The sequence below is a fragment of the Harpia harpyja genome, chromosome 11 (assembly GCF_026419915.1).
Source record: "Harpia harpyja isolate bHarHar1 chromosome 11, bHarHar1 primary haplotype, whole genome shotgun sequence".
Classification (NCBI taxonomy): domain Eukaryota; kingdom Metazoa; phylum Chordata; class Aves; order Accipitriformes; family Accipitridae; genus Harpia; species Harpia harpyja.
In genome coordinates, this window is record NC_068950.1 from 32509097 (window position 1) to 32535397 (window position 26301).

At 37.1% G+C, this 26301-nt stretch overlaps 2 protein-coding genes across 8 annotated transcripts in view; one reads left to right on the top strand and one right to left on the bottom strand.

Moving 5' to 3' along the window:
* ZZZ3 (zinc finger ZZ-type containing 3) overlaps nt 1-9599 on the top strand; it is a 62331-nt gene extending 52732 nt beyond the window's left edge. For 6 of the 7 annotated variants that reach the window (XM_052800333.1, XM_052800327.1, XM_052800331.1 and 3 more), the window contains exons 10-13: nt 1276-1428; nt 4941-5075; nt 7780-7880; nt 8246-9599. In XM_052800333.1, the coding sequence (XP_052656293.1) occupies nt 1276-1428; nt 4941-5075; nt 7780-7880; nt 8246-8390 (534 nt within the window). In that variant the 3' untranslated portion in view covers nt 8391-9599. Of the gene's footprint in view, nt 1-1275; nt 1429-2777; nt 3588-4940; nt 5076-7779; nt 7881-8245 lie in introns of those variants that run through there. The other variant, XM_052800334.1, reaches the window with a different exon arrangement.
* A 2126-nt stretch (nt 9600-11725) lies between these two features.
* Nucleotides 11726-26301, bottom strand: part of AK5 (adenylate kinase 5) — a 98964-nt gene continuing 84388 nt past the window's right edge. The window contains exons 13-14 of the mRNA XM_052800335.1: nt 23508-23696; nt 11726-13117 (exon numbers count right to left, since the gene is read on the bottom strand). Coding sequence (XP_052656295.1) covers nt 13007-13117; nt 23508-23696 — 300 coding nt within the window. The 3' untranslated portion in view covers nt 11726-13006. The remainder of the gene's footprint in view (nt 13118-23507; nt 23697-26301) is intronic.

The window sequence follows — 26301 nt, forward strand, 5'->3', positions numbered from 1 at the left end:
ACATTAGTGTTAGAATAAAATGTTCATTTTTATTTTGTGCACTGTAGTTCTTCTGCAGATCTGAGATACCAGCTTCCAATTGTTAACTACAGACTTCATATCTTCCCTTAAGAGTGAACGGAGCTAATCTCAATTCCTTGTTATACTTTTGTCTGCATAGCTACATTCCATCTAAGATAATGTGTGTGATATTTGCCTTTACTTTTTAAACTGTGCACACCTGTAAAATAATGCTAGATCTCTCTTTAGAGATTGGATCCCTCTATGCTTTATCTGTATGACGGAAGCTAGACACAGTGTAAGACAATTCTCTCTTATGATTATTAAAAAAACCCTGCTTTTCATACTTCTGGGTTTTGATTCACACTGTTTTCTTTAAATTGAGGAGTGTAAGATTTGACATTTAAGGTGTCAAAATGCTGGTCTGCAAAGTAGCTAAGTAAAAAGTTGAGTCAGTTTCATTCACCCTAAATTTTTCTTCTTTGATATTTAATATTATTCCATGGGGAATAAGTAGTAGGGGCTGAGTGCCTTCAAGTAATCTATTATAAAACTGCCATGCATTCTATAGCTTCAGACAGCATTAAAGTTGAATGGTTTTAGATATATACTAATGGAGTAATTTATCTCATCTAACATTTTTTAGGTTCCTTTTCCAGTCAGTGACAATGAAAAAGAACCTTCAGAGAGCAATTCGTTCTAACTCTTAGAAACCTCTTTTATGATGGAATGAATTGCCTTTTCTCTCCCTGGGCTAGGAAAGAAATCTGGACAATTAGCCTAGACTTGCACTAATTTGTGCCTTAGAAAATCTAAGAAGTTGATGATAAGTGTCAAGTATGGACTGGTCTCTTGAATCTTGGACCTGTGCAAAACTACTTCTTTGTTTAGTCTCACACTCACACCATTCATGACTCTTCTTTTAATATCTTTGCACCTTGGTTCTCAGTCTTCAAAATTGTAACAGCTTTATTTTCTGTTTTTCTGTTGTTACCAGTCTCATCTATTTAGATGGTAGGGGTTTTATGGTAAGGGCTCACCCTTACTGTGTTCTTACCAAAGAAGTGTCGCACTGTCCATCTGATTTCACTTGTTATGGGGGAGAAAAACTCTAGCTGTATGAGGCTCTGATGTAGAGGTTTAAGTAAAAATAATTGGAGAGACGATAGACTGTTTAGTGCAAAAGGGCAAATTTCTGGCAAGGTTTTATCAATGAGGATTACTTAAATAATAGCCAAGGAATGTTTTTAAAAATATATCATTTTTTCACTGTAGTCATCAAGTAGACGGCAGCATCCTTTAAATAAACATCTTTTCAAACCTTCAACTTTCATGACATCTCATGAACCTCCAGTTTATATGGATGAAGATGATGACAGATCCAGTTTTCACAGCCATATGGATACTGCAGCAGAAGAGGAAGTATCGGTATGTCATTTAAATCAATCAGAGAATGTCTTGCTTTCTGCCTTTTTAACCTTGTTTAATGAATAATATGAGGATTAAGCGTCTTTGCCATAAAATAAACATCATCAAGTAAGTATTACATTGTGGTAAGATTCATGAGCCATTTTGTATTACAAATATATTTATATTATAAATATAAAGGTCTCCAGTTGCACAAAATTTAGATCAAATCAAAAAGGAAGTATGTAAAAGAAGTAATAAACAGTTTTGTCTTGGAACAGCTCTAAAAAGTTTTAGTTGCATGGTTTCAAAAAGTGATCTGACATGAGTTTGAAAATCATATAAACTGTGTAGTTATGATTCTGGTTGAAGATGTTAGAAAAGTTACATAGAGCTCTGGTAAAATTTGAATGCTATTGGCATAATTGCTTTTTGTCTTCCTCCACTGGCTGAATTAATTATTGATTTCTTTTAAAATCTGCTTCAAAGCGTGAACAGACCCAGTTGTCAATCAACAAGCAAATTTATGTGTTTTTAGAGGCAAATTCTAGTAGATATCCTAACCCAATGTATTATTACATCAGGTAGTGTTCCACTTTCCTAATTTCTCACATGCAATAACACTACAAGAATTTAGACATATGTCTTTCCCACTTCCATATAGAATCAGAGGGACTATATCCTACCGCTAGGATGCTAGACAAGTTTCACAGCTGGTTTGACTCACTGTGGCTTTACTGTGCTTAGACTGAAGAACCTGACTTGTTAATTTTTTTTTTTTTTTGTGTGTGTGAGCTTAGTGACATCTTGTGTGTGAAGAGCTTGTTGCATAACAGAAGTATTAAGGCCACCCAGTATAAGTCCATTCATTTTCTTTATCGACTTTTTTACATGCACTGCATAATCTTCCTTAAATTATGAAATTTGCTCATCTGTTACTCAGTCTTAAATCCCATCTTCACTCATGTTCTGTATTCTCTCGCTGATGGTCTTTTGGTTCATCTACAGACATTCCTGATAACTTTGCATATTCCAATAAGAACCTTAAAAGGCCTGGAAAGAAAAATGCATATTGGAAGAGATGCAGATTACTATTACTTATCTCAAAGGAACTGGTTTTGAGCAAACATTCTTTTGTTCTGTATTGTTTTTAAATACATATTTTCTAACTGTTCTGAATGTTTTCCTAAAACATTTTGGTTTTGCTGTGGTGTCCTAACTCTAATAAATATGGGCACCATAAATCAACTGGGATTTATTTTAATTTGGATAGGAGTTGCTGTTTTACGTTTTTGCAGTGATAATGGTGGACTTGTGCTCCCCCTCCCCCTTTTTTTTTAATTTGGCTTAATCTTTTCTTTCTTCACTAGTGCAGCATTTCCAGATGGATATATTTCTGGCTTGCAGTAATGTAGAAAGACACAGGTGAGCTCAGTTACCAAAAAGATCCCCATTATCAGTGCAAAATAGAAGCAATTTGGAAGAAAAAAGAGATCATGAACTATAATCAAAATGAATGTGCAGGGTTCTGTTCTAATGTTAAAAGTCAGGTCTCTTAGTGACAGTCACTGTCTTGTACAAAAATAGTTTGCATCAGCATGGTGGAGAAGAGATGCAGCGTAGCAAGAAAATTATAGGAAAGGTTTTCTTTGACTTCTTTACAATGGAAGTACCAGGTGCTGTTCCCTTGTAAAGGCAGAAGATTTTGCCTGGATATTACCAGTCAACTTCACTGGCATAACCATTCCTGAAAAATTGTTTTAGTATAAATGAGTTATTCCCAAGTGAATACCCTCTATTCCCAACAGAGTGAATTTACATTTCAGTTATGGCTACTTCACCTTGTGAGTAGTCTAATTATTCTAGAATACAACTACTTACTATTCCAGAATGAGGTGTCCACACAGGGAGCTATCATGGCATAATTTGTTCAATATTCAGTTATTTAGTGCCAGGCAGGTTTTCTCAGAAAAACTTTTGAGATTTGCATGGAAGGTGAACGCCTGTTTTATATTAAGAGAATGTAGCTTATCACCACACAATTTAATCATGTCATTTAATCTTGATTTTTCTGAACATTTTCAGTCTAGTCCTTTATATAGGCACATAATTGCTATTAAATAATTGATAAGGCCTTTAGAAATTTAACACTAAGGAGCAAACCTCTTTCTCTCACTTCCTTTAATAAACTTACTAAATAATACAGATTCTTTAATCCTCACAGATTCAAAAAAAAAATTTCGAAATTATATGTGTAGGCTACATTAGAAGCATTTTGATTACTATCTTGTAGTTGTTTTTCATAACTGAACATTCTTATCAGTATAGGATCTGAAAACTGCTCTACATCAATAAAGACTTGTCATCTTTGAAAACAGCTGATATATACCAAGTACAGCTGCTACAATTAAATAGCCATCTTGAAACGGGCATCCGAATTAGAATGAGAGCTTCTGTCCTCTCGTAACATAGAGGTCCTCAACCTTTGTTGAAGAAAATTAGATGAGAAAAAACACAAATGATGTGTTTCTTTAAAGGGAGAGAACCATTTGTTGTAAATCTCTGGCAAAGTTGTATGCACCAACCTGTAGGGAGATTACTTTCATGATTCAGGAAAAATAGAAATCTATTTTCTTAAACTATTAAGAGACAGCATGAAGTAAAGGGATGAAGGAGTTGGATAACTCTGAAACTTCTACTCTTCCAGTCATGGAATGATGCTTCTCATCACTTTTTATTCTTACAGCTAAAGGTGAGAAGTTAATACTGTTAAGATTGACTGTCTTCAAATAAAGAATACGTATAATGGAAGCTTGGTACTGTCTTGATTTATGGGTCTTTTAAAAATCTGAGTTTGTGCAAAAGTTCTTAAAAATGTAAAAAGTTTTTGGGTGTCATTTGCTTTTAATATTTTCACAGCTTTGGAAGTACTTCAGGACAATGATCGTAACTACCCTTAGAATAGTATTATTCCATACCATTCCACAGAATAATAAAGAGAAAGATCAATTAACTTGACAAAACTGTCCTGAAATTTCAGTTCTTAAGTATAATATCTGTTGCCAAGTATTTAAAACTAAAATAAACTAGCTTTGTCTTAAACAAAAGCTAAGTCTTCTACTGCAGCTGCCATTTTGCCCGCAATGTACAGACAAGTGGATTATATGCAAATTGCAGTTAGGCATCTAAGATGAGAAAAAAACTAGGAATTAAAGTTAGGCACTGCTCTCTCCTTTATACTACAGCTAAGCTCTTCACCAGAAGAACCTTTTTTGTAGGATAATGTGTTTTTTGTTTTAATGCAAATAATAAAGTATAAATAATACAAAATAAAATGTAACTTAGCTGTATGCGCTGGTTTGTGCTATGTTTTTAAAAATAATTTCCCAGTATGTTTTTTAGTTTGAGAAAATGCTGGCAATATATTCTAAGATTATTAATCATACATAGTGATTTATGGAATATATGTCTTACTAGTTATTATATTCCTAAAGTAAAGAATGTTTCTCATTTTTATTTTAAACCATGAACAGGACGAAGAGAGTATTCCAATGACATATCGAGAGTTACCTGAATACAAAGAACTGTTAGAGTTTAAAAAATTGAAGAAACAGAAACTCCAGCAGATGCATGCAGAAAGTGGATTTGTGCAGCATGTGGGATTCAAGGTGAGTTTAAGAGATGTTCTTCTGTTACCCAGTGGATTGTAGAAGTTTTCAAAGATAACATGGTTTGGATTTCCTAAAAAGGCTTTGTTTAATATAGCAAGTTTGGTTCCTTAGTTCTTGTTCACTGTGTCTGCTTTCCCTCATCTTCTTTAATAAAAACAATCCATGCAATTCACTCTTTCCGATAGCTAAGGTTTCACTGAATACTGATAATGTATGAAAATTAATAAGCATACTATCTTTTCCTCATTCGTGTTATGAAAATACAGCTCTAGAGCCTTGTTAAATCATTATAGAATTCCATTTGACACTATGTTCTGTTTTGACAATGATTAATTGATGGTAATTCTCTGATTATGAATCTGGAGTCATTTTGCTTCCACCTGAGGCCAAAGAAGGGAGAAAGATTTTGAATGAGAACAGTAATAGATTCATAATTTTTTTTGTTTGTAGCAACTTCCCAATCCTATCAAGTAATAACTTGCAGAAGTTAAAGCAAGGACACGAAACAATGGTTATGTGAAATTAAGAAAACAAACATTAAGTTAAACTAATGTGTTGTCCCAGTATCAACCATTAATAGGCGACATGAAAGAAAGGGCATTCTGTAAATTATATTTTCTGGTTTGCCAGGGATTTTCTGTGTAACTGGTTGCTATGTTGGAACAGTTTCTTCGCCTTGTTTAGTGTTATGCAGCTAGATTTATTTTCTAATACCCATTTATATAAGAATACAAAGTTACTCAGTTTAAAGTTCAGTTCAAAATGACTGGAAAATTAAGATAGCCTCATCAGTTGACATTGACAGACTTAATCATGTTGTCAGACCACCAAAGCACTTTTTACTTTTGCTATTTTTGTTTTTGAAGTTAGCATGGTGTGTTTGGTTTTTTGTTTTGTTTTGGGGGTTTTTTTGGTGGTTTGTTGGTTTGGGTTGTTTGGTTTTTTTTTTTTTTTAGTTAGCGTTTACTTCTCCAAAAAATCAAAACTTTGATCAGGCAGACCAGACTTCTAGGTAACAAACTAGTTGCTTTTTCTACATAAAATTACTCTGAAAAATAAATTGGCATTATGCAGTGTCAAGCATTCGAAGTTTGAAAGTTTCTTTGCAATCTGAATTTGATTTTATTACGCATTATAGTAAGCTATGAAATTACATGATTATGTACTATTTCCCCTCAGGAGTGCTGCCTAGCTCAGTGCATGGGCTGGATGGAGCTCACCTAATAAGCAACCATTCAGAATACTTCTGGTTCTGCATGGCCTTCAGACTCATTTACTACACATTATTCAAACTCAACTTTGAATATTGAATTATTGAATCCCTTGTGGGATTTTTATGGCTTTCGTTGCTATAATATCAGAGCACTTTGCAAATACTTTCTTCTTTTTTTTCTTAGGAAATGAAAGGCATGGTATTATTTCTGTTTCACAGGGGAGAGGGAAGCTGGAGCACAGAAATTAAGGTCAAGGGTTTCCACTATCTTGCTTCTCAAATTGAGATAACTGGAACCAATTTTTATTTTTTATTTTTTTAAAGTATTTAGCAGTATTCTGAACTGGATAGTTTCACAGAACAGGTCTGAGTATGCTTAGTCCCTCCTCATTATCAACCCTCAAACTCTGAAATCCATCTGTGGAAGGAAGGGATGCAGCTGTGACAAATCTGTTCATAAGGTGTTTGTAACCTTGAGTGGATTAGTTGTGGCCAGGAATGAGCTGCTGTGCAAGTGGGTTTCACAGATGCTGTGAGAGAACTTCAGGTTCTGAAGGAAGATAAGCTATGGGAGAACAGGCTTGTTTCCCACATTTCTTCTTCCTTTTCAATCCTGTCTCTGCAGCACTCTTCAGAGTTTAGATTTTTGAAAAGTTCTCCTTGCCTCCACAAGTCCCATTCTCAGGTTTCCTTTTTTTATCAAATATTTTTGCATTTCTGCCCCTCTACCATTGCGAATTTTCATCCAGTCTTGGTGTTTGATTTGTACTTTGTTTTATTCTCTTCGTGCCACGCTCTTCTTGCGCTTAGCGGCTGTTGTGTTGTCCCTGATTCTTCTCAGGGGATTGGTTCTTGTCATCTTGCTGAGCTTTAGTTTTAGACATGTTCCCTTCCCTGAACATGTTGTCCCACTTTCTTCCCAGCCACCTTGCTTTTAGTTCCAGCCCACCTATAATGTGTTATTATATTTCCTGAGTTTGAAAATGCATCAATCTGACCTGTTGTGTCCTGATCTGCAGCTCATCAACAGCCTCACAACAAGCTCTACTGGTCTAGTCTTACTGCTTTCTTCTGCCATGGGAAGTGGATCTATATTTAGGCATTGCATACGGTTGAACTTGAGCTGTAGAAACATCACATTCATGTATTGTGTCACAGCAGTTCTTACAGCCACGTGAGGATGAGCAGTGACTGCAGGCAGTACTAGGTTTGATTTTGTTGATCAGGAAGATAATGTCAACATGGAGCATTTGGGGAGTGGGAAGCAACATGAGAGAAAGATTGATCAATCCTCAGGGCTCTGGAGGGCCTCTCCTAGAGTATGAGGACTTCTTTATCTTTTATGGTCTGTGGTGAGAATAATTCAGCTGTGTGGGCTAGCAGTAATAGACCTACATACCTATATTTTTATGTGGTGTATTGCTGTATACTGTTAACATAAGTGGTTACAGTTGCTGTTTTATCGATGCTCTTCCATCTGCTTCGCAGTGTGATAATTGCGGAATTGAACCTATCCAGGGTGTTCGGTGGCACTGCCAAGACTGCCCTCAAGAAATGTCCTTGGATTTCTGTGATTCTTGTTCTGACTGGTAAGCAGCATACACTTCTACTTGTTACTTGTAATTCGCTTGAATCTCTCTATGTGGCTTAATTGCTGTGTATGTTGGAAATCTTTGCTTCAGCATAGGATACATACCCTGTGTTGGGTAAAGTGGAAGATACTTTAGCATGTATTTGTGGGAGATCTATTTTGTAAGTGTGTTCTGGATGTATAAAACTTTTTTTCTCAATACAGTGGACAGATAGGTTTGGCACTGTTAAATAGTGGGGGTAATTGTACTTTATTAATAAATTGTTATCAAATTTGGTATGAATCTGTTAATAAGGTTGCTGTTTCTGAAAGTTAAAGAAAATATTTGACTTTTAAACTGTTATCTTTTTCTTTCCCTTGCAGTCTGCATGAAACAGAGATTCATAAGGAAGATCATCAGTTAGAACCTATTTACAGAGCAGAGACATTTTTAGACAGAGACTACTGCATGTCCCAGGGCACCAGTTACAATTATCTTGACCCAAACTACTTTCCAGCAAATAGATGACATGGGAAGCAGATCTACCATCTTGGGCTTACTATCCTCTTTGAAAAATAACAATGGCACCATTGTTAATTCTGTGCACATTTTGGAAAGACTCTGCTTTCCCTGAAATGTCGCTCACAGCATGACAGCTTCCTGGGTGTACTTGTCAAACTACAGCTTTGAGCTGTCATGGTTCTAGATCACTGAACAGCAGCTGAACATTCCTAGTGTGCAGAAGGTTTCACTGGGAGACTTTTCTTTCACCACATTAGTCATTTTTAGGTGGTGAATCTAAACGCAAAAGAAAAACATACAAAAGGGTGAGCCAGAAATGAGAGCACACATTAAAGGTAGAGTAAATTCCAAAGGCTTTGAAGAACTTGGTTATAATGAGATCCAGAGGAGATGAAGTATTTATATAAAAACAGTTTAGTAGCTTGCAGTTTTGTTGTGAAATAGTTTTCAGCACAGTAACTGACTTCTTTAGGCAAGGTTTTAACCAATGACAGTGTTTGCTTCTAGGATGTACTCTAAAAAATACTCACTGTCTCAGCAATGGTTGGTTACAGGCCTTTATTAAATCGGAGCTGCTTAATCACATTGACTTCAATTTTTTTAATTTTTTTAATTTTTTTTTTTTTTTTTTAAAAACCACGATGAACTCTATTTACCAACAGTGAAGCACTACAGGGAGCAACTGTGGCATTGCTTCCTTAACCAGCTCATGGTGTGTGAATGTTATAAAATTGTCACTCAGATATATTTTTTAAATGTAATGTTATATAAGATGATCATGTGATGTGTACAAAATATGGTGAAAAGTGCCAGTGGTAGTAACTGTGTAAAGTCTCTAATACTCAACATTAACTCCTTTAAAATAAAATACACAGCCTTCTGCCTCTGTATTTGGAGTTGTTAGTGCAACTCATCAAAGAAAACTGCCTAATATAAATCATATATATGGTAATAATTTTTCCTCTTTTGTAGTCTGCACAAGATCCATGAAAGATTGTATTTTTATTACTATTTAAACAGTGATTAAATTTAGCCTGAGCAGTGAGCAAGGGTTCACATGCATTCTTTTATACTGCTGGATTTTGTTGTGCATCATTTAAAACATTTTGTATGTTTCTTCTTATCTGTGTATACAGTATGTTCTTAAATAATGTTCAATTGTCAGGAGAACTGTGAGAAATAAACTATGTGGATACAGTCTGTTTATATATAGAATGCTTGCTGTGACTTCCTTTCTGTGTAGTTCTGACTTTTTAATCAAGATGGAAAACATTAAAAGGACATTTTAATACATCATACAAATACTCACTATGCAGACCTGCAAGATGCCCAGCGCCTTCCTCTGCTGTTCGTTTCAATGGGAACTGATGGTGCTCTGCACCTACTAAAATCTGCTTTGCCTTTTGCAGGATTAGCATTTTAGTTTTCTCATATCTTACTTACAGACTGTTCTTTTTCAGATCGCAGAAAAAATGTAATTATTGTGACATATTTTAGTTAATATATTTTTTATTGAAATGTACAGCTTGTGATTCAGAAACACTTGATTATTTTATAACTGTAATAGACTTCCAGTTGCTTTGATACTTGAATACTCAGAGTAATTAGCGAGAAAAGAAACTAATTTGACTTAAAAAGATGGCAATAAGAAAGGTAATTGGCTGACTGCACCTAATAACTAAGCTATAAACTGATCAGTATTAAGTTTTGCAATAACTTCAGGTGTAGTTATTTTTTGCTTCAGAAGAAAAAAATTTTTAAGCATTTAATCTGTTTGGAAGGTAATACAGTACAGTTACTAAAACACTGAGCAAGTATCATATGTAAACATATCTCACGTATCTAGTGTACTTAAATAAATTCAATGAACCTTAAAAAAATACAACACAAAAATTCACATTATGTATTTTAGTTTTTAATTGGAAAAGACGCTGCTCTGAAAGGCTCTCTAATACCATAAAAATACGCTTTCCACATCATTCATGCTGTTTATAGGAAGCTAGAGTTGGTGAAGGTCTATTATCAGGGAGAAAATCTGTGGTCATATTTGTTTTCTGTTGATATCCTGAAAAAATTATTGGAAGAAAATAACGAAAGTACATTAGTGAAAATATTCAGTCATCAATTTAGGATAGCTTGGGAAGAACAAAAAGCCATGGTATATTTTGATAGGACGAGAGGAAATGGCCTCAAGTTGCGGCAAGGGAGATTTAGGTTAGATATTAGGAAAAATTTCTTTACTGAAAGGGTTGTCAGGTATTGGAACAGGCTGCCCAGGGAAGTGGTTGAGTCGCCATCCCTGGAAGTATTCAAAAAGCGAGTAGACGGGGTACTTCAGGATATGGTTTAGTGGGCATGGTTGATGGTTGGACTTGATGATTGTGAAGGTCTTTTCCAACCTAAATGATTCTATGATTCTATTCTATGATTTGAATGGGATTGGAAGCAGAAGGAGAATTTCAAGTCTGAATCACCCAAGAAAGAAGTGTCTTGGCTAAGTCCTCTTTTTATTGAATATGTATAAATATTTATATTTCCATATGCATGCATATACAGCTATTTCTCTTGCATACATTATGAACGTATGCAAATAGATATCTAATGCACATACACCCAATCAAGCATGGGAATTTTTTTGTTTTGTTCCACAGAAAAGACCGGAAGAAGCAGAAAGAAAAATTAAACTGAAACTGTATGTTAAATAATTTTTGTAATTTGATTTAAAGAAAAAAAGAAAAAAAGAGCAGATGATTGTTGCCTTTGTTCCCATCCCGCACAAGTATGATACTCCACACTTTTTAACTTATATTGTAATTAGAAGTAATAAAAAATACTCCAGAAAACCTACCCAGATGATTTGCAACTTCATGGTAACTCCAGAATATTTTACTTTTTTTTGGAAAAATACTACACCAGACAGCGGCTAGTGCTTCAAGGCTCGGTTTAGAAAAACCTGCCTTTTCAAGCTGATGCATTCTGAAAATCTCTTGCTTAAAGCTGTTGTACTGCAGACGTTACTGGTCACTTAATGGCACTTGTCTGGAGCTGGAGAAGCGCTTCCTAGAGCATCAGAGGTAAAATGTAGGCTATAAAAGGACCCAGGAGAGAAGGAACATCCAGGATATGAAGGATAAGAACATACCTAAAACAGTCCCTTAAAAATAATTGAATTAGCATTTACGGGGCAAATGCCAAGGAAGAAAAAGAGAACAGAAGAATCTGCCCTGAAGGGAAGAAGGACATATTCTGTAAGCATGCTGATTTGAGCTATATTTTCAAGTCATGTACTGTGCTTTAAAAAGGATTAAACCCACATATACTGTAACAGAAATCATTACTCCTCATTTTTGTACATGTTTTATTTGTGTTATGTCTTGATTACAAGAAAGGTAACTTTAAAAATACAAATTTGCCGCATAAAGTACAACTTGACAGTAAGAGCAATCATGCAACCCACTTCAGCTGTGAATTCATCCAGTAGTTCCAGTAAGAGGATGCAATTACTTTACAGGCATGTCAAACAAGCTTTTATTTAGCTATCAGAATACCAAAGAAACTCCACAATATTTTGGTTAACTTAACAGAAATACAATATGATTTTTACAGACTTTTTTGCAGATATTACGGATAAATGGCTTACTAAAGATGCAAGCAATATGAATCAAATAATCCCTGACATTTTCCTCCCCCCCCCCCCCCCCCCGCCAAAGTTTTGGCAATGCCAGTACAAGACACCAGATGATGACCTGGATTTTACATTTGAAATACTTCCGAAGTATGATTTAAAGACATCTTCATACACTCTGGCTCATAGTCAATGTTATGTGTAGACTTTAATATAGTAAAAATTCTGTTAATATGGATAATTACTGGATAGCATGTTTGACTATACAATACAATCATTATTTTCACTTCAGCTCACAAAACTGGGAGGTCATCATTTATAAGGTCCTACAATTCCCAGCAGAAGACAAGGCTGTCTCAGTGGTGTCTGTTCCATGATAATGGATTGACAGACTTCCACAATATTCAGCTGTATCTTCACCTTCAATTAATTTTTCTTCTTGTTGTAATACTGTTCTGGGGATGTGTGAAAAGTTTATTTAAACTTCTGGCTTGACTAATTCCAGCTGTCTTGCAGCTGCGTGTAACTGAGAACAGATTTTAGTCACTAAAGCCCAAGAACAAGCTAAGTGACATCACAAAAATTAATACTGTTAATTAAAAGAAAATAATAACCAATAGGAAACTTGTATGCAGTAATCTTAAAGTTAATATGCTAAATGGTGAATGATGGTTGAAGAGCTCACTGCTGGCCAGGCACTGTCTGATTTCCAATCAAATAAATGTATGAGATCATGAAATACAAACCAGAGCTCCTTTTCACCATGCTGCTTTTAACCCATGAAGAGCAAACAACCAATAAAACAATATACAGTTCATAGTGTAGAGTTAGCATACAGACCACTTTCTATTGAGTGTATTGTCAGAACAAAGATTTCATCTAAAATAACATACCACATGCACAAAGTCCAGATACCTCTCAAGAAAGCAGTATTGCTTTGAACAGCATTTTAATCATGACTGTCAAGTGCACGTGAGGTGAGGCTGTGTATACACCGTTACTGCGTTTCTGTTGAAAAAGAAAATGCTGCCTCTTCCTTTTTCAGAAAAGAGTCGATTGTCTTGCAGACTTCCAGAAAAACATCCTCCTGTGTTCCTTCTGCATCAACCTGTGAAGCAGACAAAAAACATTCGTTTTGACTAAGTTACAAAAAATGATCTCAGAATCTAAACATTGGCACAAAAATATGGTCCAATATAAAATAAAAGTTGTTCTGTTTCATGTTATAAGCATTCTGATGTAGAGGAGCAGCTTCCATAAACCAAACTATTCACTGTGTTTCCACAGATTTATGTGAGAAGGTTCTGTAGGCTCCATCATCTGGAGCAAAGTACATTAATCAAATGAGGGAGCTTAAGCTCTTTCTCCTAAGTACTTATGTTTTAAAGTAAAATTACACCTTTGATATACAGAACAGTTTCCAAAGATTTTTAGAAACTATTTTAACATTTAATACCCTCCAAAAGAGTAACTTCAATATCATACCGTTAATGAGATGAATAGCACTGACTTGTTAATTTGTTTCTTGTCATCTGAAGTGTCAGTATGTAATGCTGTGACTGACCTAAAAGCTTTCAAACAGCAGTAACTTCGCAAGGTTGTGTGTTTCTGTGCATTTGTATTTGCAAGCTTGGTGAATTGGTTCTGGTTTTATGATGACCTTTGGGCAATGCCTGTTTTACAGCGGCACTGGTTTTGTTGTACAAGAACTCACTTTCATTGAAGAAATTTTTTTCTTTAACACCCCAAAGGTTGTTTTGGCCAGAGATTGTCCAGGCTGTTCCAGTTATTTTTCATGACTGGACTTCAATAAAAACAAGACCAATTTATTCTCCTATGCTGAGGAAGAGAGCGCCGCATTTTAGCAAAGAGGAGTGATGTTTGTAGCCAGTAATACTTCTGTGTGTTCCCTAGGAAATGTAATTTAGCACTGAGCTTTTCTGAGCGATGAGGCTCATGTCCATCCCATGCAGTGAGTGTCATGCAGGTCGTTACTCGAAGAAAGGGAGCTGTCTTTTCCCTTCACTGTAGTGACAGAAGAAGCTTTCATGCTGGCTGTGTACACCACGCAGATTGCATCTGCTGATTATTCAGCTCCTCTCAAATGCCTGGTGAAAGCCTTGATTCTCTACTCAGAAGTGAGCTTCCTCTCTGCTTCTCCATGCTTAGTCTTTCATGCATGTGTGCCATGGAGTTTGCACACATTTAAATGGACCTATGACAGCTTTGCTAAAGCCTGTTTTTCTGAGCTATTGCTGCATTTTCATCTCCAAGTTGCTGACTAGGATGCCAGACAATTGTAATGTTTGAAGAGGACATTCCTGACCATCATACTTTCTGCCACCTCTTTGTTCTGCAGGAGAATAAAAGGAGTTTCAAACTCCAAAATGTATTTTTGAAATAGGCCATGAAATTCTTCTCAGATGCGGTGTTGGCTTGCAGCCAGCTCCTGTACAATCTGACTGCACTCAATGTACGTTTAAGTCGCTCAGTGCTAAGTCTTGCGTGGGTGTCAGCAGCTGCTCTTCGCAGAGATCCAGCAAGGGATTGCATTCACGCTTCGTAGCTTGGTTTCGCTCTTGGTGGCATCCGCAGATGCTGAGAAGTTTGGTCCCTTGTTGAATCCTGTCGGAAGTGCTGGCACATCCAGCCAGTCTACCTCCACACACAGCAGTGCCAGCACTGGAAATGACCAGCCTGGCCAACCTTTAAGGAGCCATGCCTGACTGGGGCCAGTCCCCTTGGACTCACTGCAAGGCTATCTTACAGTCCGAGTTGAACTACCCTCTCCTCTCCCCTCGCAAGCTTTCAGAAGCACAGTTCTCTTGCTTCCCTTGCTCTCTCTCTATCATGTCGGTGTTTGCTGACATTGCTGCTTTATGTAATGCTGAAGTACGGACATGCTGGAAGAGTTTGTGAAGCAGCAGGTGGTGCCTTAGAAAGGTCAGTTCTCAAACAAGGCCTGCATGTCTTTCAGAAGCTTTCTATGCCACAGAAACAAAGGGGTTAGGAGGGGGTTACTTTCTTGTAGCAAAGAGAAAAGGGGAACAGTGAACCATTCTGGACCAGATGCCTACCTTCTCCACTTGCAATAAAACTAGCAATTCCAATCTCAGCTGCTATAAAGCAGCTTGTTTCGTCTGCCTCAACTGCCGAGACACCTATTTTCATATGGCTATCCCACAGGAAATACACTTCACAAAGGGTGAAGGCCACAGCCATTTCAAAGCTCTCTTGTCTTAATATGTATTTTTATTATCTCTTTATTCCATAAATACATCTGCACTGGCTAACTGATCTAATCTAATCAGCACAGATGATTGCCATTGGCTTTCTGGTGACCTCTTCTAGAACTGGGACTGACACTCATGTCTAGATCTAGGCGGTTGTGATGAAGAAATTGCCGCCCTTTATGACTAGCTGGAATGCTGACTTCCTAACACTCACAGTAAAATATGGATGAGCGTGACTAATGACAGCCCCAGTGCTTCCCATTCTGGCCTGCTAAATAACAAACGTCCAATTCATAAAACTAACCTAAAGTTGTGGCACAAAACTAACTTAATGTGACAATAATTCACAGCTAGTACTACAGAAATTCAATGGCACTCTGCAGCTCCAGGAAAGAAAACTTTGTATTTCTCTTTCTCGGTTTATAATAAACCTTATAAATTAGGACTGTTTTCAAGGTTATTCAAGGCTACTGGCTTCTCATAAAAGCAAGATCCAGATACAGTTTTACATAGTGCTTCCAGTTTTGAAATGCTACTATGGCTTTAGGTAACTTCAAATACAGAGAAATTTAATGAGCTCATATGAAAAATTACTAGAGTAATCATCTCCATAGTACAATATTGCTCCTTTTGGCATTAAATTCAGCCAATTAAATTTTCTGTCATCAAATCTCCATTCGTTGTAGATTTGGGGATTTAGAACCCTAAATACATACTGCCGCTGAGAAAAACCCAACTGTCTGTAGAAAGGATGGGTGAGGACCACCGTTTTCAAAAAGACAGACTGCGACTCTGGAATAAACTCACTAGTTAGAAGCTTCTTACTGAAGGTCAGTCAAGTTCAGCTGTGTTGTCACTAACATTTATTTCTTTGTCATTAAAAAGAGTGTTAAAAACCTCTCTGAGGCAGTGCAGTACCTGGTTCCCAGAGCAATGGATCAAGCTGTCTGGAGATCCAGTGGAAACATGCTGCCCCGATACCTATTTGCATTTGGCACGAAGTTACCGCTGTGTTTTATCTATAATCCCCTGTTAGTGTTTCTGATGTATCTTTCTAGACTGGTGTCTCATCTAATGGGTCACAAGCCACCAAGGGGAGTGACATAGAAACACTTGTTCCTTTGTTCCCCACCTACTTACCTACCAGGGTTAATGATTCTCTGACAACCTTTCAAAAGACGGAAATAAATTACATACCTGCTATCACTATTACCATTTATTATCCCTTCCCTAAAGGGAAAAGTACACATTTGCCCCTCCCCAGAGACACTTCTAACAAAGGATCAGCATGAGAAGGCTTAGAAGTGGAAGATCTTGAGAGGGTGGATGGTCACTTGTTCTCTCATAATGGTTATGAAAAATGTTTGTGGTAAGAATCTAATAACTACTGCTTACCTAGCATGTGACTTCAACTGATTTTAGAAAGAAACAGTAGAACAACACTGTGAAAAAAGAAGAAAGAAAAAGGCAAAAAAAAGAAAAATGCATTTTGGTTGAACTTTGTAGTCTAAGCTTCCATAGCATGTGATCTGAAATAGTGAAGGTGTTTGGACATCCTTGAAAATCCTCTGCTCTGGACTGCCTACTTTATTATACTCATGCCCCTTTTCCTCAGATGACTTTGAATAGGGAACTTGCATTTAAGACACCTGCTAGGCGTCTTACGTTACCTAGGTAGGATCAGTTTTGTCTTGCTTGACTACCAATGCATTGCTCTTCTCTATTACTTATTACCCTCCTACATACTGTCACTTGAAAAAAGCTTTAAAGGATGAGTCAGATATTAAAAACAATCAGGGTTTTTTTTCTCCCTTTCTTCTTCATTGACAGAGGGCCATATATTCAAAGGTATTTACATTTAGCCACATTAAGACACAAGTAGGTGCCTACTGAAATTTCAGATGCACTTTTCTGTCCATCTGCCTTGGAAATCACTGAGAAATAAATTTAAAAACAAAAGTATCTACCTGCTTACTACAGCTACCATAGTGCATTTTGTTTCATTTCATTCATCTGAAACATCTGATTCCCACAGAATCAGGCAGCTTGCAACTGTTGTCTTTGTGAGTAGCGCTTGCAATCCTTGCATTTCCAGTATGAGGTCTTTGTTAAAAAGCACCTGTTTGCTGTCCTTAGCGGCAGGTGGGTGTTCTGTAAACGACTATGAAAGAAATTATGGAATATTAAACTATATCCCCAAAACATGATCTTTTAAAAACTAATTGGAAAATTTCTAACTTATTGTTACAACTACTTTACCTTCCAGAACACGATTTAGAAACTTAATGCTTTAGCAGAAAAGTGAGCAGAGGACACTAATTCTTTGCCCTTCATTCTTCAGTCAGTTTATCTTCCCTTGTAAATACATCCCCATGAGTTACATCACAATTCTTCATCTCTGCTGGGTGGCTGGAAGGATCACTATTATTTATTCCTGTCAGGTTCACAGATGTTTCATCTGCACCCAAAGTCTCCACCCTTTGTGCATGCCTCACACTTCCACTGCTGAGCAGAAACACTAACAGGTAATCTTGGTCAAAGGGAAATTTCCGACGGAGTCCTGATCTTTGGCAGCTTCATCGGGTCACTGTTCTTGTTCAGAAGTCAGGGGAATGGAAAAATGTTCCATTTCCAAATATCATAATAGTTATTTATGAATGCATCAATACACAATTGTGGTGAGTTGACCCTGGCTGGATGTCAAGTGCCCACCAAAGCTGCTCTATCACTCCCCTCCTCAACTGGACAGGGGAGAGAAAATATAAGAAAAGGCTCATGGGTTGAGATAAGGACGGTTTAATAAAGCAAAAGCAAAGGTCACACGTGAAAGCAAAGAAAAACAAAAGATTGTATTCTCTACTTCCCTTCAACAGGTGATGTCTGGCCACTTCCTGGGAAGCAGGGCTTCAGTACCCATAGCGGTTGCTCCAGAAGACAAATGTAAATAACAAAAGCCCCCCCCCCCCCTTTACTTAGCTTTTATTGCTGAGCTGACGTCATATGGTATGGAATATCTGTTTGGTCAGTTTGAGTCAGCTGTCCTGGCTATGTTCCCTCCCAAGATCTTGCCCACCCACAGCCTACTGGTGAGGGGGGAATGTTGGAGAGAGAACCTTGATGCTGTGCAAGCACTGCTCAGCAGTAGCCAAAACACTGGTGTGTTACCAACACCTTTCTAGCTACCAATACAGAGCACAGCACTGTGAGGGCTGCTATGGGGAGAATTAACTCCATCTCAGCCAGACCCAATACTCTAGGTTTACAGAAGGTCATAAAATTTTCATTGATTAAAATGGGAATGCTGTTACAACAATATACCCTTGTCTCTTCTGTGCAAGTAAAGCAAAGTGAGACTTTCTAATGACTGCAGAGGAAGCTAGGTCAGACTTGAGTTTTTCTGTCTCTACTGTGTTTATTGGGCTCCTTCCATCCACGCATAACACCCATTCCAACGCAGAGAATAAGGAAGCTAATTTGATAATGTAGTCTCAAGCACACGTTGATATGGCATGACAGATCAGTTCCTCCTCCACTGAGTGCTCATTTAACATCTAATTCCCACACCAGACCTTTTGCTGGCCTTATGGCCAGGACTGAATTTTACATTTGCATATTTAATCTGCCTGTTTCAGGACTGAAAACTTTTAGGCTGGATAGGACAAGTTAAATACTGTCCTGGTTTCAGCTGGAATAAAGTTAATCTTCTTCCTAGTACCTGGTATAGTGCTGTGTTTTGGATTTAGGATGAGAATAACGTTGATAACGCACTGATGTTTTAGTTGTTGCTAAGCAGTGTTTATACTAAGTCAAGGATTTCTCAGCTTCTCATACTGCCCTGCCAGTGGAGGCTGGGAGTGCACAAGAAGTTGGGAGGGGACACAGCCAGGACCGCTAACCCAAATGAGCCAAAGGGGTATTCCATACCATATGACATCATGCCCAGTATATAAACTGGAGAAGTTGGCCGGGGGACACTGCGGCTCGGGGATTGGCTGGGTATCGGTCAGCGGGTGGTGAGCAATTGTATTGTGCATCACCTGTTTTTTATATTCTATTATTATTATTATTATTATTAATATCCCTTCCTTTTCTGTCCTATTAAACTGTCTTTATCTCAACCCACAAGTTTTCACTTTTTTTGTTTTATTCTCCCCCCATCCCACTGTAGGGGGGGAGTGAGTGAGTGGCTGTGTGGTGCTTAGTTGCCAGCTGGGGTTAAACCACGACAAACACGTACCACCATTGCCATGTGCTATTCCCAATCTGTGGAAAACTTTGCCCAGTCCTAAATACACTTAAAATGGAGAAATCAAATAATACCGATATGCCAACCCTAATTTCTTGTTAAACAGGTCTATTTAACAATTCTGATTTTCTTTTCTGTGGCAAAGCAGGGACTGGGTACTACAGTTAAGCCCTACAAGACAAGATCACTTACACAATTAAACACTATTTCATCTACAATTATTAGTGGTGCTTAGTCATACATTGAGGTAAGCTGGCTAGAAAAGGTTAATGCTGAATCTTCATGGCAGTTAGGTCAGATTTAGACTCTAATATTCCTCTTAAAATCTCAAAATCCACTCCTCTGAATTCTTAAGAAAGCACATGGCTGGAATCTCAAGGGACATAAAGCTCACATGGGCTTTCCACTGAACAGCTGCTTCTGGTGAAAAAACAAGCCTGGGCAGGAATAACTTTGCAGAAGGCAGCGACTAAAGATTCTTTTAGACCCTTCTTCTCTTTCTCTCTTAAATAGCTTCTCTTCAGATGCTTTGGCCATCGCTTATCCTGGGATCACAGACTGATCTGGATCTGCATACAGCACTTTCAGGTAAGACATCACTTCCCTGAAGCTATTGGATCCCACTAGCTTTGCCTGAGAAAGAGTGCACAAGCCTCTGGTCTGTAGTTACATGAAGATCCATGCATTATTTTAAAAAAAACCATGAATGTAGATGAGATATAATTTATTTTAAGGGGTCTTTAAATCAACACTTCTAAATTAACTTTGGTGGCTTTGCTTGAAACAGATCAGGAAACATATACACAGTTCTTTCAGTGAGCAGAATTATAGAGGCAGCATCATCTTAATGGCTGCATTGCAACCAGCACTGGTCAATGTTGCAGAGTAATAAAACCCACTTAGGAATGAATGAATTCCCAAAGCTGAAAACATGTGGTGTTATAATTAAAATCAGGAAGAAAAATATTAAACATGTTAGACTGCCTCTAGGTAAAGTTTCAGTCTTCTATGTATGTATATGATATAACAAATAACAAAAACCAAGGACTATTTTAGCCTAGCCCACACAAAAAAAAATTGCAGTCAGAAGTATTACTGAGGCAGTTTTTCTGCTTTCCACCTGAATTCCCTTTCTTCATTCAGAGAACATCAGAGTGGCTGCTAATGTCAATGCTTAGCAGTCTGTAAAATATGTTGCTATAAATAAGAAACTAACCCCGTGTCCCAGGTATTGCAAACTTCCCCTTCACTCTCTGCTTTCTTCAACACATGTAGCTTAAACATATCCACCACTAAAATAGTTTAAAAACTGTAAACCTAAATGTCTGTTCTCTCTTAATTTCCCATATAGCTAACAGTTACACATTTTGTGTTATCTAGTTCTCTTTGTTTCAAAACAGCTGTTGACCAAGACTTAACTGTCTTTTCTTTGTCTTTATTCTTTAAATTGTTGAGCCAAATAACATATAGGTTTGTAAGATGTGCATTTACAGAATAATAATACAGGTTGGAAAGAACGTCAGTGGGTCATCTAGTCCAACCTCCTGCCCAAAGCACGACTGGGCACTGGAAGGATGCCACTATGCTAGGGACTATGTTTGAGTTGAGTCATTGACAAGTCAGACTGTATGATTAAACTCTTTTGAGTTCACTTATCCAGGAAAATTGGCCAGAAAAATTTCCTAAACAAGCATTGCTTCCAGAAAAATTACTTTGTTTCACAGTATTTAATGTATTTCCAAAACTGAATGGTTTTTTTTTTATCTGAGCACTGTCCACTGCAGAACTGATAGGGAATATTTGGATCAGAATAGCTATTGCAGTCAATTGCCCTGTGCAAAAAAGTGCTCAGACCTACTTTTCCACTTTCACTGTAGGTGCAAAGTAAACTTTAAAATAGGTACCCACAACTGTTCAACAACACTTGGTTAAAAAAATCCCTTCTCTCACCCATGAACAATAAAACATTAACATTCTTCTTGTATGAAAACTACATTTGCTTCCGCTCCTTGCTGTACAGGCACCAGGGCTGCAGGCTTGTACCCCAGGCTGGCTGAGGGTGACAAGCATAGCCTTGGGAGGATTAATTTTAAAAGCCTACCTCTGCTGAGTATTTCGGCAGTGTTCTCTAAATGCTGGTAAATAACTGAACATCATAAGGGTTGGGGGTAATCTCCCTACTTTACTTAAATCTATAATGGAATCACATCTTTGATAGCAGATGTGTATTTCATTAGTTTAGTAAAAAGTGGATGAGGTAGATATTTCAATACAGAGTACCTGTGTTCAATAAAAATAGAACACATTTTTCAACCTTAAAAAGACATTTTACATGATAATGTTTAAAAAGCTGATTTTACAGAGCTTTCAGACCCAACAGGTCTACCCAGAAGATGGAAGTACATTGAACACTTACATTCATCAGAAGCAAGTACCATGTACAGACATTGTAAGAAAAACAGTGTAAGCATTGTTCAAGCAATGCACAAATATTTTCTAACATGCAAACACACAATGTCAACTCCCCGCAAAACTAATGATAAAAGTGTACAAAGCACATAAGGGACCAGGCAAGTCCCTTAAGGAACTAATGAGCTATAAGCTTTCAAGAAAAGACTGCATGTTTTGCCATTGCACAGATTGCATAGGAGTTGGAGAAGAAACTTGCAGCGGAAGTATTAAGGAAGGGCAAGGAGAGTCTACATCAAGTGAAATAAGGCAGACCATGAATGCAAAATCTGTGTGAAAGTATTTAGTGTAGTTTCATTCTCTCAGAGGCTGTCAGTTCCCTGATGCTTCAAAAAGGGAAACACTGTGGTAGGCACAGCTCACTGGAATAAAATCTTAGAGATAGAGAGCTCCATTTTCCTTTGCATTGCACTGTGTTGGTGTACTGCATACTGTACTGAATTCCTAATTAGATGCATCCTTGCAATGGTAGCTCGTCAAAGAAAATACAAATAAAACCAGATAATCGTTCTTAAGCTTAAAAAAGAAAAGTAATTGGGGATTTTTTTTCTGTCACTCTAGAGTTTGCCTTCTGTGCACTTATTGTGGGATTAGCAAAGGACACAAATCAGGACTCTCCCTTTGAGTATCATTTTTCTCAGGACTATGTCATTTACTCTGTTCTCAGGTCGGGATATGGGTGCATAAATTAACTGCGTGTTTCTCTTTTGGGAACTCTGCAGAGGAGAAAGGTTTGGGATATGTGATTTGCATGTTTGCTACAGCCTCTAGAAAAAAGCTCCCATAATATTTCCAGAAACTATTGGATTCTATCCCTTTTAGGACAAGGAGGATCAGTAGGACTAGATCTTTCTGTAGCTGAACATGAAGGACAGTTTGCCATAACAGAGCAGAGAAATATATAAAAAGAAATATAAACATCCCATGTAAATGAGTTTACAGATGTGCTGTGCCAGCATATACATCACTTAATTGCACTGATGGAATTTTTCTTGCTTCTCTGTAAAGTATTGATTAGAGAATAAAAAGAATGCTTTAAATATCACATCCTGAGCACATGTAAACTGAGGTAATTCACTGAAATTAATACAACTATGTCATTTATTCCAGCAGAAAGATCTTTCTTGTGTGCAGGTCTGTTTTATTTCAGGATATACACTGTCAGTTTTGTAAATTTAACTAAAGGGCTTTGGATTAACATAATCTTTCATCCTAGTTCTGAAAGCCCTTATAGAGAAATAAATCCTAATACTTAAAGAAAAGCTTTCAAGCATTAATGTTTAATAAGAGATTCTATACAGATGAGGTAGTGATTCAGGATATGTTCTCAGACTCGGGATAAATCTGTGTTTTTATTCTTTCAAATTGTACTGTGGAACTCAGAGGTTTGTAGAAGTTGCAAACAAACCAGGGAAGCGTAAGCTGAGAACAAACTGGGAAGTGCAGAAACTAATACAGTTCATAAATGCTGTCGTGTCAGTATTTTCTGAATATTGCTCATATAATGGAAGTAAAAAGCAATATTTAATTAAAAGGGTCAAGCAATTTACCTTGCATAACTGTGTCTTCCTTTCATAGTATGCAATCACAGGTTTTGATGCTTGGAAATAGCTTTCGATTGCTTCCTTGATGGTTTCGGCGTTATCAGAGTGCTGACTGCTCTGATTTCTCATCAGAAGGCGACTGTTCATGGTTTCTGCAGAGCAGTCTAGGCAGAAAACAAGTTTTGGCTCCCCAAACTAGAGACAAAGAAAAACAATAAGTATTCAAATCACTGGGCTGGTAGAACTGATTTTGTTTGGATAATTTTGAAAAGAAATGCTACCAGAAGAGTCATCAAGGAATTTATTAGCAAATTACTTTCATATTTGTCTATGCAGAAATTATGCTTATTAAAAAAAAACACCTCTTATTATAGCAGCACTTAGAGATCCCAGTATTCAGGACCAAGGCTGTGCTTGACTGGGCTCTACACATACAGAGAAAAAGAGAGATAATCTGAAAAATTCTGGCTACTTGGACTGAAGATCATCAGTTTGTTCATTATTTGTAATTGTTTGATAAAAGCTTGATGCAAGCAGCACTGGACCTATGGAATTCTTGACACAGTTGTTTTTCTAGCATTTGCTTTGTTCAATCTGTGAAAAGTATATTTTCATTCAGGAAGTGGTAAACTATAGCTTAGAATTTCAAGAGGCAATAGAAGGAAATGTCCAAATTAAAGTGTGCCCACTTGAAACAGAAATGAGTAGCAACAGACAGGCTCAGGGACACCATCAAATGCTTGTTACTGGACATATTCACAGGAATACATCCTGTGTATTGCTTTATGTCACACACTATTTTATGTCAATTTTCACTGTGTAACTCTACATCATTACTATCCATGGCATCAAGGAACGATGTGATATATTTCTTTGCTTTTTCAAATCGGTGAGTAATTTCCAAATTTTGTGAGAAGCCCACCATTTAGTGCTTTTTGGCTAGTGCCAAACTAGTCATAAGGGAGAGTCTGCCCTTTTCTATAAAGAAAATAAATACAGATTTATTTATTTTTATTTCCAGGCCTTGGCAAAGATAGTAAATAATTGTCTCTATCTACATTTGATCATAGATATTGCAGTAATTTATGGGTGAAAAAGAACTGGCAAGAAAGAGCAAAATGTTCTTTATAATATTTTAGGAGAGAGCCAAAAGTTCTAAACGCAAATCCCCATCGTTCTTTCCCCGAGATGCTGAAAAATATGCATGTCATTTAGCATAAACCTTGCAATACACTCTGTCATGCACCCTGCTCAGGCACAGCTCTCTCTGACACAAGGTTTTGTCTGAGCAGCAACTGTTGGGCTGAGTCTAAAGGGATAAACTCCACTCTATCAAGTAAAATAAAGGTGTTACAGGATCAGAGAAAAGTAATGTGATAATTTTTCCATGCAGTTATGTATTAAATCCTTCAGAGATGCTCTCAGGCTTTTTCTCATTCCTTCCCTTTCTAGCAGGGATTTGGAGAACACCTTTTAGGACAGAGTGAGAAGTCTTGAGAAAAGAGGACTGTTCTTCACACTAGTGACCATTAGAAATTCATGACCATTAGAAATCCATGCTTTTACCATGGCTACAGCAAAGATAGTCTAGATGACTGATATATGGAAATTGCCATTGCTACCTTTGTTGACAGCCCTTAAAGGAAGAAATATTCTAAAGGCAAATATTTCATGTTAGGCCCTCTGCATTTGACTGAGGATGTCTGGATTATGTTGACCTTTCTACTTCCTTGATGACTTTCTAAGAGACAGCTGAAGCCAAGGGATTATGTCAGACAGTTCAATGACAGGCTCTTATCCATCCATTTTTTCCACACAGCTCAGAAAACATGAATGCTATTAGCAGCAGCAGTATTGGGTTTGGGGATTAAAAAAGCCAACAAGGCAGTTTTAACAGTTCAAGAGGCTCGCACTGTTTGAGAAGTTAAAAAAGATGTGGGCTTAATCAATGATTTAAACAAATGTCTTTTTTGTATAATTGGACTAAGATGGTGAGAAGTTATTTCCTCACAGCTCCGCATGAGGAATTCCATGGTCTGTTCTAAATTATAATAGAATAAATGAGGAATCATGGCTTTCATCAGTTATAGTCATATCATCACCTTACAATAAGGATAAGAAGGAGTCTACTGACTGGTAGGATCAGATAATAGCATCTTTTTGATAGACCGGGTCTGATTTGCTTTTGAAAAATCTATATGGTTCTCTTACAAGTTTCAATGTTGCTATTCTCTGGAATTCAAAACATTACAGAAATGTCATTCTTCTGAGTTAAAAATTGCAAAAAGTAAAAGTAATGCCCCTATCAGATATAACAGCAATTTTTACTACTGTTTTTTTTTTTAAATTACTTTTTTACTTTTGACATAATTTAGCTTAAATAATGCATGCTGTGGGGACATCTGCAGGAAGCCAAACAAGTCTAATGTATTGGGTCTTTACTCTGTCTTACTGAGTATCTTCCACCTGGTGATGTGGAATTTTAATATTGTTTTCTACTTCTCACCTAGCAGAAAGACCAAGGAGGGATCAGAGACATGTGCTTCTCTAGAATTATTGCTAGGTGAAAGTACAATTATATCATAGAAAGGAATTGGGCAAAACTGGCTGGAGAATAAGCTGTTTCTACATAGCTAATTCTATTTAGGTCTGTCAAGCTTTTAAGTATAAGTACTATTCCCAATGTCTTCTAATGAAAACAGCTGTTTGTTAAAATTTATAATGCTTTCTACACATCATGTATATACATAGCATTATTCATTTGCACTTTGCTGCCATTAATTAATAAAGCCTGATGTCC